General features: G+C 30.6%; 1 protein-coding gene across 1 annotated transcript in view; it reads left to right on the top strand.

Moving 5' to 3' along the window:
• The window catches only part of LOC136981346 (ras-related protein Rab-2), a 28,120-nt gene extending 9,123 nt beyond the window's left edge, over positions 1-18,997 (top strand). Inside the window, exons 2-8 of the mRNA XM_067277663.1 lie at positions 8,603-8,674; positions 10,176-10,243; positions 15,449-15,531; positions 16,564-16,656; positions 16,738-16,849; positions 16,919-16,987; positions 17,667-18,997. Coding sequence (XP_067133764.1) covers positions 8,603-8,674; positions 10,176-10,243; positions 15,449-15,531; positions 16,564-16,656; positions 16,738-16,849; positions 16,919-16,987; positions 17,667-17,762 — 593 coding nt within the window. The 3' untranslated portion in view covers positions 17,763-18,997. The remainder of the gene's footprint in view (positions 1-8,602; positions 8,675-10,175; positions 10,244-15,448; positions 15,532-16,563; positions 16,657-16,737; positions 16,850-16,918; positions 16,988-17,666) is intronic.
• Positions 18,998-19,760: the final 763 nt, after the last annotated feature.

The following is a 19,760-nucleotide window of genomic DNA, read 5'->3' as shown; positions in this document are numbered from 1 at the left end:
TGATGTATTTGATCAGCAACCTGTTGTTTGATAAGTTCAAGTGTTGTTTGTGGAATAAGGTTGTTGTGTATAATTGTTCTTTTTTGATCAACAACCCTTTGTTCGGTGACAGTGAGATGAGGATACTGTTGCGTGAATCTATGGTGTAGTTGTTGTCTGTATGCTGTCATGTTTGTTTCGAGTTTTGTGATGGTGTAATAATTACGGATGATAAACTCGTTCATTTCTACTGTCCATTTCATCCGTTGGCGTGGTTTTCCGGCCTTTGTGGTCTGTGGATGCATTGCCACAGAAACACCAAGGCTGGGTTGGTTCCTCACATCTGTTGAGGGCATTGCAGTAGCCATGCTTGGGCCGGTGCTGCTTTTCGCCACCGGTAACCAAGGGAGACTGTGACCTATTTTTCGAACGTGAGCCTCTGCCTAACCCACGAACGCGGACCTTGTTAACCCGGGCGACGTCCGAGCCGGTATCACACTTTGATCTAGTTATTACCATGATGAATATCTCCACAGAATGTGGGCGTGGTCACTCTTAGCTTCATTTCTCCCCATAGACCTTACTGGCATGGGTGTCCCTACCAGGAGCTTATGCTCCAGCCTGCATTGCCCTATGGATCAGTAAAATTACTGGGCTCTCCCACCACGACCAGGTGGTGACCCTGGGAGAGTTATTATTATTATTATTATTAAATATATTTCGTAATCATACTTGAGCCCAGGATTATTTTCACATTTGAAAATAAAGACAATATGAACAATGTTAAAGTCCTTTAAATCCTCTTTCATTCCATTCAGGGACTAAAGACAACTTGAAGCAAAATCTTCATAAAATTGACCTATAAACACTATTAAAAAATTGCACGTTAAAAATGATCTTGACGTTGCCCTTTTGTTGTAGGATTCCACGTCTACAAAACATTAAAAAGGTGTTAAAATTTTCACAACATAAGTTTTGCTGTGGTTTAGCCCTGAATGGAATGAAAGAGAATTTAAGGACTTGAATGTTGTTTATATTGTCTTGATTTTCAAATGTGAAATATATTTCATTTAAAAAAACTGACTTTCATCTAAAAGTTGGTAGTCTTCCATTCAATCAAATATACTGTATATTTAAATTTTTATATGTTATGAGAAAATTATATATGTGTATAAGTTAATTTACAGATTTTAAGTACATATTTTTAGAATTTATAAGACACAAAATTTTCATCTGGAAAAAATATGTACACTAGAATCTTGTTTAATGGATTGTTCGGGGTGCTGAAAACCATTTGTTGTTCCGAGTATCTGTTATATTGCAAACAATGGATTTCCTGTAAACCCAAGAAAATATCTGTTGTTCAAAAACTAGTTCTAGTTTAATTTCCTGATTATAAATAATAGCTGTACTTGAAATTGTTCAGTCTCTTGAGATCTCTTTTCTTTATTCTATTGAAATAAACATGTTGCGCAAGATTATATATTATGCCGTACATATGTAAGACAAAGCTGACAGAAATTGTATATACTGTAAGCACAAAAGGAGGCAAATCATATACGTCCATTTAACACATCACTTGACTTACACTTTAAGTGATGATATTAAATACTGTATTCCTATTTGAATTTTTTTTTTGAAAGTTGATAAATTTCTGATAATTATCCTTATCTGTATAATAATATTTTAGAGAATTTAAAGGGTTAAGATGTAACATAATTGTCATCCTACTAAGTTATCGACTTGTTGCTCTTTCATTACTATAAAGTAAATTTTGATATTACGTGGTGAACAAATTGTTTGATCTGTGGCAAGGTTACTATCTGTTACAAAAGGGGTTTATAAAACTTTTAGAGCCCAACTAAGTACTGAATAATAATAAAAGAAACCCTTCTAACCTTTTTTACCCGGTGTGGTTCTATTTTTAGAATCGCTTCGTTCTATTTACAGATTAGCAAACGTTTTCACAGCCCCTCCTGGGCTCTTCTTCAGGCTTTGTCAAATAGGCCGTTAACATTCGAAAATATTCAATTTAAATTTCTTTCCGGAATATTATCACGTGCGGCAGCTAGATATTTGTACTGCGCATGCTCGATGCTCCTCTCCTTTAAACGCTGTATATAATCTCTCTATTCACCGGAACTTGTAATAATAAAAGAAACCCTTCTAACCTTTTTTACCCGGTGTGGTTCTATTTTTAACCGGTGTGGTTCTAAAAATAGAACCACACCGGGTAAAAAAGGTTAGAAGGGTTTCTTTTATTATTACAAGTTCCGGTGAATAGAGAGATTATATATAAGTACTGAATATTGTTCAGTCAAGATATATGAAACAGTTGTAACTAAAAATTGTTATATACCATACCAGGTGTCACTCTGGAAAATTTAAAAAAATTACCAACCATTTTGCTAGTTTTAAACTTTTTTGCCAATTCAAATTATTTATCACTATCAGTTTTATTTACTGATCAATGCAGCTGGCCTTATCAGTTTGGAGTATGGAAAGCTAAAGTGACAAGCTGTCACTTAAAAATAGGAATCATTTTTGAATAATTTTTTAATAAATAATTTGAATAACACATTTGATCACAATGCTTAAGCAGTATTTTACAGGTTTTGTCATATCAAAATTTTTCACTTTAGCTGAAGAGTGCTTTATGATTCAATTTCATCCTGAATGTCCAAATAAGTGGACTAAGGTTTTTATCGCCAGTATTATATTTTTATTGCCACTTCAATGAAAATATCGCTAACTGGTGATTTTTGGCACTATACAGTGTTAGTTGCTGTGCCATATATTTAAAATAACCCTAATTTCATTGTACAATTTATATCTATTTTGTTTACTTAGGCCTTGCTGCAAATGCTGTTTACAAAAACCAGGTTAAAGAAAATTTGTTAAATATTTACAAATCTCTGCCAGAAAGAAATTTTAAGCCTTCGGGCTAGAACACACGGACAGATATTTTCATGTATAAAATTAGATGTGGAAGCATACATAGACTGATATTTATTGCACAGAAGTCAGAGAGCTGGGCTACTTCATGTATTTCATTCAAAGGTGATTAGCTGCCAAAATTTCTATGTTTTCTCTTTCATTTCAACTCTGTATTGTCATGTCTTGGTCTGCATTAATTCTGCACAACAATATCCATTTGTGTTCCATTCCCCTTAAGAAATTTCATGGAGTATTTTCTGTTTTTGCTTCTACCTACCTTTGCAAACAAACCATTTTGAAAATGAAATTAATATTAAAAAAATTATTTAAGTTACACAAACGCACACATTTAAAATAATACTATATTAAATAATTTGAGTTAGAAGACAGTAGTAAAATGAATTCTTGTTCTAAACCGTAATTGCTGAAATCCTATTTTGTTCATTCATTCTATTGAATGGCTTGATCATTCTAAGCCATCAAGTTTTTATCATATAAGGAAGACAGCTTTCATTTGAGCAAGTTGACTGTTGAAGGACAAAATGTTGTTTATCAATTTGCTTCATTTCTGTTTTATTTATCACACATTAATAACATATGTAATAATAACAACATATTAAATTCAAAAAGATTAAATAGAAAATGTCTTAATTTTGAGCTTAGTTCGTACAAATAGCAAATTATCGGTGAAAAAAGTATTATTTGACACAACAGACAAAGAATGTTGTATTCTTTCAAATTATTTTATTTCAAATTGTGATTACATTTTAACATGAATGTTTCCTTAGCAAAAATATTTGTCACTAAGTGGAATGGCAAATTTCTGGAGGTATGATATTTAAACAAGGAAGCTGCAAAACCTATACTTACTAATTATATTCTTGGTTATTATAATTAATTTTGAAGTTTTCTGTTAAATAAATAGACTTAGTAAGAATTTAAAAAAATTTGTTGTCATCAGTGTTATCTTGTTTTAATGACATCTGTGGCCATTCTCATATGATTATTCATTTTATTATTATCATTTTGTGTAATAGCAGTGAGAATCAAATTTGCTAAGTGAAAGTAAATCATTTTATGCATTTACTTTTGCTAGCAATTTTCAATTTGAACTAAATTTAGTTCTCCACAGTGAATTAGAGCTGAGCAATTGATTTTTGAATTCATATCATTGGATATTACAGACATTAAAATTTAGTTTTTATATAATTTTCTCAAGTTTATTTTAATATTTATTATTTTATTATTATTATTATTTAGTAAATAAAACACATAATGTGATATGATTAAAAGACTTTTCTGGTATAGTATGCATTTGTATTTATAACACATGTAGATTCCTTCTTAGTATTTTGTTTCATTTATTTTATAATTATGTCTAAAATAAATTATAACAACAAACATTTTAATGTTGAGCTGATATGTTCGAAGTAAACCAGTATCGTGCATTCAACAGCTGCTCTGAAAGCATAGGATATATGGTTGGGCAAGTTATGTGAATGTTTTATTTCCACTCTAATGATTTTCTTTGTGATACATGCATAAAATTATGGTAATTTCCCTTAACATTAAAGTGTATCTGTATGGTCTGAATCTTTCTTTTGAGATTTTTTTAGCCATTACAAAATATTTAACATACATATAAAAACATAGCAAAGCCTGATGATATAGTAATATGCCCAATTTAATCTGGCAATTGTTTGGCATATTTAATATGGTCATGAAAATACTTTGTTTACATAGGCCTATAGTTTTCAGAATTGAATCACAAATACAAACATGAAGTAAATCATACATACTAAATTAAAGAAACTAATTTATTACAGATATATCTAAATTATTTATTAGTTAATTATAAATTATTGGTAATGATTAAATTCTTATAAGGTAACTTCCTATTTGTTATTGAATTTAATTTACCATAAAAGCTCCTTAATATTATGTTATTCACATTTCAGTGTATTAAGTTTATAATCCCAAAATTCAGTTTGCATTATTATGTAAGAAACTATTAAATTTTCTTATAAAAATATTTGTTGCATCTTTAGACTCTAATTATAATTTATTGTTAAACTGTAATAAAACTATTTTTTTTTTATTATAAGTCAAAATATTGTAGATGAATATTAGGTGTAAAATACATTTTTTACCAAATAAATCTTTTTACCTCTCTGTCTAGAACTGTGATCTTTTTCTTTATATGCCCATTATATATTTAGGTCTCTCAGCAATGGAAAAGAGTAGCAAGGATTTGACAAATCTTGATCAAATTATCCATAAAAATTTGATCAACCCAGAATTAGGCCAAGTGACAAAATTGTAGAAGTGTACTTTAGTCATTCAAGTTGTCCTCAAAAGTTTAGTAAAAGTGACATTACAGACTGATGTGAAAATCAGGGGTTAAGCGCCGATGCCTAACCTGTTTCCGACGGCAGGACTATGAGGCCTGCTCATGTGGTCAGTGGATGACATGTAGGAGGGTTACTCGAGTGGGAAGATTGCAGATAAGTTGATAAGGTGTCGGCGATGTACAAGTAATCACTCTCACTTAAGTTATCAAATAGATTTAATAAGAACATTAACTAAATGGTTACATATTATAACTCAGAGACATACAAAGATAGATCTTTAGAGGGGTGATGTCGGCGTTCGCAACATCTAAAGGATCTAATCCCCTTTCATCTTCCTAATTAATCTAACTAACTCTCAGTCGACTGAGGGAGGGAGAGAGAGATTTTACACAAATAAGTATAGATTTACCTTGCTGTTCGTCCTTCTTTGCGCTGCATAGAGTGGACAGAGTTGATAGAGTTGACCAGCCATTGTTTGGACGCACCGACAATTGGGTGCGAGCCTTTTTTATACTATTTTTTGAGGGGTGAGAACTGTCATATAGTTGATGATTTATAAAGACACCTGTTAGCTGTGCCGGATCTAAATCCAGCCAGTACGGAACATTTTCAATGTATTGTTTTGGTCAGATTGTTGACGTTGGTCTATTGAAGATGAAATTTTATGATATAAATTCCTACGAATTTGACAGTCCTCTCCCATTAATTATTGTATAGTTTGACAATATCTTCTCAGATTTGACAACAGTTTCTAGATTGTTCATATTAAATATTGTGTTAGTTGACGAGTGAGGTAATTCATTATTACGTTGTTTTGGTTATTGTGCAGGTGTCCACAGACATGTGCCACATGCAGCTAAAGCAGGGGTGAGAAGCACTGCTTGTTAATTTCTTTTAAATGCCCATTCTTGCCTTGTTGACTTTATCATTGATCGAATTACAGTTTTTATTGGTATAGACTGTGACATTTAACCCGAGGAGAGAGTTTCAATCGTTGGTTGTAGACTATCCTTCTTTTTTTTTTTTTTTTTTTTTTTTGTAGAGTTAAAAGGAAGAACGATACTGATTTAAACAACAAAAAAAAAAGAGGGGGGCCAGAATATCACACTGACAATGATATCTAGTAATTCAAAAATTTTGCTGTATAAAATCATCTTGCTTTAATGTTGTTTTTTGTTAATTAACATTTATATATTCATGTTAATTACAAAAAACATAGTAAGTAAATTACACGAAATATTCTTCCTAAACACATTCAACAATAAATTATTGACAGCATACTTCTGTGTTTGTTGGAAACATCTGTACCTGTTGAAACACAGATATGATGAACTTTCTAAATATACACTAATTACACAATTGCACTTTATATAATTACATCATTTCTCTGACTGTTAGTTTTACTTTTCCATCTACTATATAACAAAGGAAAAGTATGTCAATCAATCCAAAAAAAATAACCCCAAAGATTTTTACATCTTTGGGAAAGATCTTGATGAAACATCAAGAAATTCAATAAAAATTTTTTATGTACATATGGATGTTAATTGTATATATGTGGCACAATATTTATCTATTTTGAAGCTTAACTCCTATGCTAAAAGTTTCTGAAATTTAGCAGGAAAGTTTGTATATTGGGGAAAATATTTTTAGAAATTTTCAGGTAAATTCAAGCATTAGTTTGGAAGGTATGGCTCCCACCCCTTAATAACCCCCAAACCAGTCTGAAGACTTGTAAAGGTAATGGTGGCAATTATTAGAGATAAAAATAAATAATGCTGAGGAAGTTCAGCAACAATATTGCCAGCTTTTTAAAAACAGGTCTTAGTAATGTTACACTCTGATGTTAAAATAAATTAAATAATTGGTTGTTAACTTCATTTTTCTCCTTTTTAAACCTATGATCACTCATTAGTCAGAATAATTAATTTATCTATTGATCAATATGCAATCAGTTACAATAACACTGTTATTTAGTTATACAGTAGAACCTGGTTAACTCAGTCATTTTCTTTCCCTGATCGTCCAGCATGGATTTACATGTGAAATCAAACTGCTATTCCTTGAACTGTTAACTCTGAGTTTCGATACAATATTTTCATAAACTCTTCCAAATTTTAATATTCCATTAAATAAAATAATTAATGTTCATCTATCAAATAAACTAATCCGAAACTTTCTATAAAGCATGGAAACCATGTATGACTAAAAATAAATGTCGTGACAGTAGGCAGGGGCGGTGGCTTCTAGGCAGTATGTTTGACCTGGATACTGTATAACTACCATTCAAACCTGCCTTTATTTTTTTATTTGATTGCTGATGGATTTCTCTGACTAGCTGACATAATAAATGAATTTTTGACAAATTAATTTTTGAAAAATGATTATATTCAAATTTTATGTAAAAATTTTTCTGCAAAGTAACCTTTGTGATGAAAAATAAAAAAACAAATTGATTCTAGATGCAAAATATTGCACTTAAAAAAAACCTTACTAAACACTTTGGAGTGACAGATTAACCCATTCAGGAAAGCATTTCTCAGTAGTTTGTTTAAGCATTTTAGAGTTTCTGGACAACACTAAGACGTTTACATTGACACAATGATTCTACATAATAAGATTCATATAAATATTTTATGAATAGTTTATTATGGATCACTGATAAACCAATGCACAAAATCTTGAGTTTTAGCTTCAAAACTTTTTCAGAATCCAAATTTTTTTTTTCTCCTGACCAACTCAAGTTAACTAGATTCCACTGTATTAGAAATCTAGTTATGTTTATCTTACATTGAAAATGTTTTTAAAAAATTACTATTTTGTGTTAAAATTGAGTTCTTTGTTGAATGTATTATTTGAATTTTTTGGATCAAATGATGATGCATATGTAGTCTTGGAAAATATTTAATCATAAATTATTGATTACTTAAAAACCATAAAAATTGCTAATAAAATGTAAGGTTGCATACATATTAAATATTTTATGCTCAGAAGAAATTTCTACCACCAAATAAATTTATCCTAGAGTCAGGCTTTATATGCCTACCCCACATTTTCTGCTATGTGAACAGTTTTATTGATGTTAATATGAATCTGGAAAGTAGCCTTGCCACGATGAAATTAACATTAATGATTAGGAAATTCATTGGAGTTTTCTAATTAGATCTTATAACTAATTAAAAAAAAATGAATTAACTTCCTTATCCATATAGTAATCTCAATAAAATAAAACTAAAAAAAATAATTGTTATATTTTATATAATATTTTGATATGTAATAATAATCTACAATGTTTTATTATTATTAATCCATTATTTATAAATATATTTTAATAGGAGTTGGAAAATCCTGTTTGTTGTTGCAGTTCACAGATAAGAGATTTCAGCCAGTCCATGATTTAACTATAGGTAAAAAAAATTTATATATTTTAATGTTTGACTTCGTATCTCCCTAAAAAGATTTTTTAAAGAATTATGGTTCTAATTATAAAAATTTATAAGAGTTATTTTAAACATTTTAAATAATAATAATAATAATAATAGTAAATAATATGGTTTCAAAAATCAATTGAATATTTTTAATTTTGCATTATTTAATTTATTGTACATGAAATATTAAAACTTAAACACAGAATTCAAAGTTTGTCCACAAATACTTCATATATACAAAGTTTTTTTAAAATAAATGTAGGATTACATGTGGTTATTATGAAAGACTAGAAATTCTCCCATCAAGCATGATGGAATGTTTTTTATGAGAAAGTTGAGATTGAAGAATTGAGAAGAGCTTCAAGTCAAACTTGATGTTGTGATGCTGTTTCTAGTGGCCAAGTGATCTTTGCACCCTGAACACTGGGAGTTCAGCTGTGGGTTCATGCCTTGCTCAGACGGGCTGGCCACGTAGAGTTTTCCAGGTTTTCTTCACTTCTGTAATTCCTAAATAGGGGCCAGTTTCCCTTAAAAAGACCTCCTGGGAGGAATCCCCCTAGGCAGATCGCCCAAGTGATGCATTGCCATAACTTAACAAACAACAAACAAACAGTGCTGTTTCTGCAGCCCTTGACGAAGCTTGATGTTTCTCAACTCAGACTTCAGCCTTTGGGTGTCTCAGTTGATCTTATTCTTTTAGATCTAGAATTTACTTGACTATTTTTACTCTTATGGTTCTCCCTACGCTTGTTTTTTTTTTTTTTTTTTGACAAAATAGCATGTCATTTTAATTCCATATTGATAATTTAGTCCAAAGATGAATTGTACATATGTTAATTAATTAGATGAGCGATAACGACCCGATGCGGCTATAATTTTTAGTTTAAAATATGCCATTTTCCAAAATATGTAAAAATGCAACTTGAGGGAAATTCCTTTGTTGAGCATGAACATCATATGGTCACTGACATCACTGTAACTGCGATCACCAATTCAAAATTGATAAAATGTTTATTCTCTAGCTAATATTTCTGCAAAATAAGTAGCCTATACTTTCCATCAGAACATAAAATGAATATAACTAAAATTTCATCTGGATTGGACAAAAATTGCAGGAGTTAAAAGCAGTTCATATGTGTGCACATGACAGATTTTATATTAGTAATGTTACAGAAGCCAGTGATTATTACAATCTGACCTAACACAGAAGTCTAAATTTACTAATGCTGTACAAAATCTATATACACTCAACAGTGGAGCTTCAAATTAATCTGTTCCAAAACAGAACTTTAGGATTTTATGCTGTAATATGATTTGATGATCAAATTTTGAGGCTTATGATTAATCTAATAATAATCTATATAATTATAATACATTTATAAAAATTAAATTTTCATGTTAATAATTTTTGTCTTCTGAAAATGATGTATGAAATAAAGTTTGAATATATTAATTTTATATATATGTAATTATTTCTCAGGTGTTGAGTTTGGTGCTCGTATGATTACAATTGACGGAAAACAAATAAAGCTCCAAATTTGGGATACTGTAAGTTAATTTTATTTAAATGATTACTGTAAATTGAATTTTCTATTGAATTATCAGTAAATTAATTTAATCACAAATATATATATTTTTAAATTAGCTAAAGTTATATTCTTTGATTCATATATATAAGAAAACTGAAGTCTCTTGAATTTTTGTGGTCACCACCTGGTTGTGGTGGGAGAGCCCAGTAATTTTACTGATCCCATAGGGCAATGCAGGCTGAAGCACAAGCTCCTGGTAGGGACACCCATGCCAGTAAGGTCTATGGGAGAAATGAAGCTAAGAGTGACCACACCCACATTCTATGGAGATATTTATTATGGTGATAACTAGATCAAAGTGTGATACCGGCTCGGACGTCGCCCGGGTTAACAAGGTCCGCGTTCGTGGGTTAGGCAGAGGCTCACGTTCGAAAAATAGGCCACAGTCTCCCTTGGTTACCGGTGGCGAAAGCAGCACCGGCCCAAGCATGGCTACTGCAATGCCCTCAACAGATGTGAGGAACCAACCCAGCCTTGGTGTTTCTGTGGCAATGCATCCACAGACCACAAAGGTTGGAAAACCACACCAATGGATGAAATGGACAATAGAAATGAACGAGTTTATCATCTGTACTTACTACACCATCACAAAACTTGAAACAAACATGACAGTGTACAGACAAGAACTATACCATAGATTCAGACAACAATATCCTCATCACACTGTCGCTGAACAAAGGGTTGTTGATCAAAAAAGAACAATTATACACAACAACCTTATCCCGCAAACAACACTTGAACTTATCAAACAACAGGTTGCTGATCAACAGACAGAAAAATTTAACATTAGTGAAGATCAAGTAACCTGTCAGGATAATCCAGCAACAAGCATTGATAATAACACACATACAACAATTACCACTAATGATACTACAGACACTTCCTCGTCCATCACTGATAACATAGACATGGATTTAGTTAATATGCTCTCACTTATATTTCAGGAAACACTCACTAAATATACAGGTACAGATCTCACACAAAGACCACGAATACCAAAAATCAACGTGTCAAAGGTAGTAGGAAAAACACTAAATTATGTAAACACTCACTTACTACCACACTACATCCTTTTAATTTCTACACTCTCAACATTCATATGTTAGTTTATGCTGGGGCAGTCACAGTAGTGACATACCATGGACTGAAAATACAATTGCAGACAGATACACACAAAACACAGTTCTATCACAAGCCTGCCTGGCAGAGAAGAATAGAAACACAAATAAATGACATTAGATAGCAATTAGGCTGGCTGACACAATATACTAAAAACAACATCAAAATTAAAAACACAATTCAAAAACATTTTCAAGAAGATCAAAACAGACACACAACATGAACATCACAACACACACATTACAGAATACATCGATATACTAAAATAAAAACTTGCAGCCAAAGCGCACAGACTCAAATGATACAAAACATGTTCACTATGAAAACAACAAAATAAATTATTCACAAACAATGAAAAACTCTTTTACAGACAAATCAGTACCAAAACAAACACTGATACACAGCACAGTGGCATACCAACAGAAGAAGAACTCACAACTTACTGGTCTTCTCTTTGGTCCAATGCTGTTACACACGATGCTAGCTGGATTGAGGAGAACAAAACTTGCATAACATACCGACTATGCCCTGTGCTGAAATAAACGTACACAACATCCGCTATGCTGTTAACAGAACACACAACTGGAAGACACCTGGTGTAGACAACATTCACAATTTCTGGTACAAAAAATTTACATCACTGCACCAGGAACTAGCTAAACATCTAACACCATCATCATCAATCCACAAGACATGCCAAAATTTCTTACTCAGGGCATCACCTACATGAAACTTAAAAACAACAATACCACAGACCCCACACAATACAGACCAATTACATGTCTTCCAACACACTACAAATTATTGACATTCTGTATCATAAACAAAATATACAAACATGTTGAAAAACACAGCAGAACAACAAAAAGGTTGCCATAGAAATCACAGGGGATGCAAAGAACAGTTACTCATAGATTCAGTCATTCTATGGCAAGCATGCAAACAACCCAAACATACACATGACATATATAGACTACAGAAAATCATTTGACAGTTTTCCACACAGTTGGCTGCTACATATTCTACACATGTAGAAAATACATCCATCACTCATTGCATTCTTCCAAAACACTATGCAGCACTAGAGAATACCACCACATCTCTGGGCTAGTAACACTTCCATACCAGCAAACCAAATATTTCATTAGGCGAGGAATTTTTCAAGGTGATTCCTTGAGTCTTCTCTGGTTCTGCTTAGCCCTGAACCCATTATCCAACATGTTAAACAACACTCAATATGGTTACAATATCAGACATGAAAAAACAACAGTATACACTGTCACATCTCATGTACATGGACAACATAAAACTTTATGCATCCACACAAAAACAACTTCATTAACTCTTACAAATCACACATTCATATACCAAGGACATACAAATGGAGTTTGGCCTAGACAAATGCAAAACACTTCACATAGAAAAAGGAGTCCTGAAGAAAGAAGATTTTGCACGTGGAAATGGAGATGTTATTGAATCCATGGAAGAGGGCAAGTTCTACAAGTATTTAGGATTCCAACAGGCCAAACTATTGCTATTCTCAGAACAAAGTTAATTGCAAAACACAGTTAAAGCAATAAATACATATCGCTACTTTGGAAGAACACTGGCACAACTCAAAAAAGTGTTTTTTTTTTTTTTATTGTGGTAATCAAAATGAAAATGTAGTAAATTTTGATGTGTAAAAGTGTCATAAAAGTAACTTGCGTACTTGGCCACTAGGAAGCAGCTATGTGAGTGTTGAATAAGTGATAATTGATATTCAGTTAAATCTTTGAATGGGATTTTCTCAAAACTAGTTATTTTGAGTTGTGCCGGTTTTCTTCCAAAGTAGCGCTATGTCATCCCAGTACTCACATATTCTTTGTGAGTTATACATTGGACTCACACAGATCTCGAGCAACTCCAAAGGAAAACAAGAACATCACTTACAAAGCATAAACATCAACATCCTAAATCCGCCATAAAAAGACTAACCCTTCCACGTAAAGATGGTGGACGTGTCCTGATTGATATAATTAACCTTCACTACAAACAAATACGGACACTGTGAGAGTTTTTCACTGTGAAAAGCAAGAAACATCAGTTACATAAAGCAGTAACTCTAGCAGACTCAAATAACTCACCATTAAATTTGCACTCACAACATATAAAAAGCATAGACACTGTTAAGCAATCGTGGGCTCAAAAGGCACTCCATGGCAGGCATTCCTATGACCTGGCCCAGAATTTTGTTGACAAAACTGCATCAAACAGCTGGTTAGCTCAGGGATGCCTGTTTGTGGAGATGGACGGATTCATGATTACCATACAGGAACAAGTCATAAATACTAAAAACTACAGAAAACACATACTCAAAGATACAACACTCACAAATGACACATGAAGAAAAATATCACATCATGCCAGAAACTATACAACACATCACTTCTGGTTGCAAGCTCTTGGCACAGACAGATTATTTACACAGACATAATAAAGTAGCAAATATAATACACCAAGAGCTTGCGAAGAAACACAAATTATTAGACATCAACAAACCATACTACAAATACATTCCACAGACAGTATTGGAAAACAACATGCACAAAATGTAGCCATAATCACAGATAAAACAATTTACCACAACAGACCAGACATGTCACTCATTGACAAACACAATTAAATTACATACATTATAGACATAGCCATTCCAAACACTCAAAATATACAAAACACATGCAAGTACAGAGAACTTGCCCAGGAAATAAGGCATCTGTGGAGGATGGATAAAGTGCTTATTGTACCTGTTGTTCTCTTCTGTACAGGTGCAATACCACACACACTACATAAAAGCCTGGGCACACTACAATTGAATAGAAACATACATCACACTACAGAAGGCCACTATATTGAATACATGTCATATTGTTAGGAAATTCCTGAATACAGAGACATACACACTGACAGTTTTTTAATTTTTGTCTTGTTTTGGTTGCTATGCCTTGACTCTGGTCTGGCATACTACCGGTGGTCAGAGTCAGCCACCAGTGTCAACCGAGTTTAACTCAATAATAATAATAATAATAATAACAATAATACATTGATTTAATATAATATAATGTATGTATTAAAAGGTTATGAAGATAAAATTTAGACATTTTGAAAGAAAACTTTGATGGTTAACTTGACAATGATTAAAATTTAGTTTTGTAGGTAATCATCGTCAATATCAACCACATCTTGCCACCTTTGCTACATATTTTTATCCCTGTGAATATAAAGTGATTGGAGTTCTTCTTTGGTGAAAGTGTCAGATATTGTCATTGAACTGTATATTGGCAACATTGTTTTGCAGGATGCAAAATAGATGGTAATCAGTTAGTGCAAAGTCTGGGCTGTAAGGTGGATAAGGTAGAACTTCTCAGCTGAGATTGGCCAACTTATCTAAGTCTCATTTTTGCTCTATGTACTGGTGCATTGTCATGGTGGTGTTAGACTTTGTCAATTTTTGGAGTTTATGGAAACACTTGAGTAGTGCTCTGATAGTTGACTGTAGATTATTGTTTATCAGTTTCATGAGAATGTCATTGTCAACAGTGAAACTGCTACCTGATGAGGTTTATCTTGAAGCTAAAAATCTCCATTCTTGAACCAGTTGTAGCAAGTCTGCTTGTTTACTGTCTTTGTCAAATACCTTGCAGATGAGATCATGCACCTTTGTTGCATTGTGGCCACTTTTGAAGTGATAGAGCAACAGCATGTGAATATGTTCTTTTGAAAGTTTCATATTGTCAGACATTTCTGATATATATATTTCCAATGAAATATGTGATGAAATGCCCCAATTATTCTACTTATATACCAACATAGAAATGTTTCTAGAAAAAAATTAAAATGCCTAAATTTCAACTACAAAACCTGATATAAATGAGTTAAATTTACAATATGCAGTAATTTTTTAAAATAGTCAAATAACTAGAATTATTTTATAATTGTTTTTCTGTAACATTAGTCTAATTATTTACATTCATAAATATACAACAGCATTTATTTGTCAATATAGGCTGGCCAAGAAGCTTTTCGTTCCATTACAAGATCATATTATCGAGGTGCTGCTGGAGCACTTTTAGTATATGATATTACCAGGTATTTAATAATTATTATTACAAACTAATTTTACTATAATTCAGAGATTCATCATTTCAGATGCAACAGTCTTTTAAAAAAAATTATTTACTATATTGATAAACCATCTGTTATTCATGTTATTAAACAGTGTATTGCTGTAGATCAGCAGTCTGCAACCTTTCTGACTCACAGACCACTAAACTCACAATTTTGAAACCTGCGGACCACTATCATGAATTTTTTTTAAACAATACAAAATCTATAGAATAATAATCATAAAAGTTCAATTTTACTATATTAATATGAAACTCTCTTGTTTAAATATAACAAATTAATGCAAGCCTAGAGTTCATTGCTACTTGTTTGAAATAAGGTTATGGATTCTTAGTGCTTTTCCATGAAGGATGACAATTGCATTCACAATATTATTTATTGATCAATATCCAAATTTCTCCAGGGACCACCCAAATTTTCTCATGGACTACCGGTTGCTGACCACTGCTGTAGATGACATATCCAGCTGTCAAAGATGCTTCATATAAATTGGCATTAATTAATAGCATTAACGTAATAGTGCTAAGTGTTTGCAAAGTGTTGGAAAAATTCATTCATCTGTTGAACTATTTATAATGAGACCTTAGTTTATCATTCGTATTAGCTGAGTCCATTATGGGTTCCACAAATTTATGTTAATTATGCAGTCTTCAATGTAAAGAAAAATCAAAATCGTTTTTAATGACTGAAGATAGTTAAACAAATACTAATCAATGATAGTAATTATGTTAGCATTTGTGTTCGTAGAAAATATAGACTTGTATATTTAGCATCTTATATCCAAAAGGCAAGAACAGAGATGACTTGTTTTAATTAAAAATAATAATGGATCGGTTTTATAATATTTTTATTATACTTCTTGTATATTAAACATACTAATATTCCTTCTAGATAAGTCTTTTAGATATAAATGAAACCATATTTAATGAAATAATACTATAAACTGTATTTATATCCAATTTTTATAATTGAGAAAATTATGGAAAATGTTTTCAGAAGAGACACTTTCAATCATTTAACGACATGGCTAGAAGATGCACGTCAGCATTCCAATTCCAATATGGTTATTATGTTAATTGGGAACAAAAGGTAAATTTAATTTATTTTAAGATGAAGTAATAGTTGTTAAATATATATTTTAATGACTTATTTTTAACTCTAATTCAATAGTGATTTAGAATCTCGTAGAGAAGTAAAGAAAGACGAAGGTGAAGCATTTGCTCACGAACATGGATTAGTTTTCATGGAAACTTCAGCAAAGACTGCAGCAAATGTCGAAGAGGTAAAGTATTTATAAATAATTAACGATTAGAAATACATACATAGATAAAACAAAAATTTGTATTTTTAGGCATTCATTAATACAGCAAAGGAAATTTATGAAAAGATTCAAGAAGGTGTATTTGATATAAATAATGAAGTAAGGGTTTTTTTATTATTATTTGTCAAAACTTTCTTAATTTGCAACACTTCTGCTCTTTAATAATAATTATTTAAATTAGTTTTAATAACTAAATGATTATGATTTTGGAGAAACAAATTTTAAAAATAAGTTGTTATAAACAGATAAAAAATATCAATTTATACTTATTATTTTTATTAATATTGAAATAAAACTACATTTAAGTACTTTTATTTCAATTCATATCAAAATCAATTGATATAATATTTTTAAAATATAGCAAAAGTATGAATGTAAAATATGTTCAAAAAAATTCAAATGTTATCACAATTTTGTGTACAAGAGAGATTTAGCTTTCATTTTGAAATTCTTGTCCTACTTGATGTAATTTTTGTGTTACTTCCTCGTGTATACTTTTAAAATATTTCTTCTGTTAATAATGGAAATTAGCTTTGCTAACATCTGCAAAATTACACAGAAGTGTAATTTTGCAGATGTTAGCAACATAGTTCTTATTAATTTTGTGGTTTATTCTGAAAATGAGATTAAAGTTTTTCAGTGAAAATTAAAAGTCAAAAAAAATTTTAAACACAGGAAAACTACTGCAATATCTTGTGTTAATTCATTAATACACTTTGTAGCCATACTTAAATACTAATTTAATTTGGGTTTCTAAATCTGAATATTGTATTTCTAGGCAAATGGAATAAAAATAGGTCCTCAACATTCCCCAACTAATCCAAGTATGCCAGCAGGTGGTCAAGGTTCCAATCAGAGTGGGGGATGCTGTTGAGATTTTCTTTATATTCAGTTACTGAGCTACAATTTGTATCAAACCCTGCACAGGAATATTTTATTTATTATATTTTGTATCTACCATAAAGAACAGATTCCTTCCAGTTTAATTGTATAATATTTATTACAGGAATGATTTATCAAAATATAAGCATTTTTGCTAACTTCTATTGCATTTATTATATAAAAGATTTTTGTAACTCCATTTTTTGTTAGACTCATCTGATTTCTCATACATATTTTTCTGTGATGTTTACCTGTATCTTCAAAAATTCGATTCTCATAAAGTATAAAAATAAAATACCATGTACCATAATATATTAGCAGGGATTGAAATCTAGTCAAATGTTTATCTGTTTGGTGTTTGTCATTGTAATTTGCATAGATGGTAAATGGCAATATTTGCTTAAATGTAATCCATTGTATATGGATGAAATAAAATGGGGAAACAAATATATAAATATGTTATTAGTAAGGTTATTTCTTAGGAATCTTTATTTTAGCAAAAAAAAACCCTTCAAAATCTTGTGTAAATATTTCAGATACGAGGATGTTGTAGGATGCTATGTATGATGGAATATTAGAATTATTGAAAAACTTTGAAATTTCAAAGTAAAAGTGCAGTAGCTTATTTTTTTCTAGCAATTTAATACTAGCTATTAGAAAAATGATGATATATTTTACATTTTTCTTTATAACCATTTGGTTTTATGTGCTAATTAACAAAAATATCTTTTCTCAAGTCAGAATGTTGGATTTTGGGATAATGTTACTGAATCATATTAGTTTTATATCAAAATTTTCATCTTTCTCTTTCATACATAACATCCTGTATTTGTATTGTTAAATATACAAATTCAAATTAATTTTCCTTATTGCATTACTATAAAAATTTAATCAAAATATCTGAAATATTAAAATTTTCATGTTTGTTTTAAAATTTTAATGATCAAATTTAAATAAAACTAGGTTTGCTGTATTACCTTAAATGATGATGATCTGTGCTAACAATAATTTTCCTAAATTTATCATTAAGTGTGAACTGAAATCTTCAATACTCTAACAATCATGAATGAAAGATTTGTACTCATCAATATAAATTTCACACATTTAAAAATGATTTAGTTAGGACATTCTTTCAGAGTAAACATCAAAAAATTAATTAAAATTGTTGAATCAATTTTTCTATAATTTTGATGTTAAATAAAATTTGCATTAAATTTTTTGATATAATTTCATCATTTTCAATATATTCAACTAAAATATAGATTTTTATCAGTACAAGATTAATTTTTCAAATTTTTCGAAGAAAAAAATTTTTATACTTATAAATTTTACTATTATAGAATTAACATTTTTATTGTTACAAACATTTTAATGTTTTGATATGATTGAATAATCTTTAATTTTAAAGTACTGCTAACATATGCCTCATGTTTGAAATTAAAGTTTAGCCACAATTCCACAAATTGTAATATAAATTGTATGTGTGTGTTCTCAATAACAAATGTGCATTTTGAGTGATACGAAATATCTTTTATTATAAACTTCCAGTTTACATTTTTTGTTTTAGTGTTAATACTAAAAAAAAAAAAAAGCAATAGTTATGATTTATAGAATGCTAATGCTGTTAAAAATTTCCTACTAATTTTTTTTTATGTAATGACAATTGCTATTTGACAATCTATAGGTCAAATTTTTGTTTTTGTCAAAATTACATGATACGGATTTAAATTGATAAGATTATCGTTTTTCATTTTAAAATATATTAATGTAACTTTATTGAATTTTTTAATCTAAGATATTTGACTTCACTTCCTCATTCACTGGCACAAAATGTTGGTATGTATATCCCCAGGCATTAAACAAGACGGTGCAATGAAAAAACTTGATTTCAAAAAATTCTCAAAGGTTGTATTAATGGTAAATGTTTTTTAGCATTTTCAGTGTTTTGTTCATTTACTGGTGCATATAAAATGTGTGTTTCCTCCTGGCA

This window comes from Centruroides vittatus, unplaced genomic scaffold, assembly GCF_030686945.1.
Source record: "Centruroides vittatus isolate TY-2023 unplaced genomic scaffold, ASM3068694v2 contig_753, whole genome shotgun sequence".
In the NCBI taxonomy this organism is placed as follows: Eukaryota; Metazoa; Arthropoda; class Arachnida; order Scorpiones; family Buthidae; genus Centruroides; species Centruroides vittatus.
This window is presented reverse-complemented; position numbering and strand designations above follow the sequence as displayed.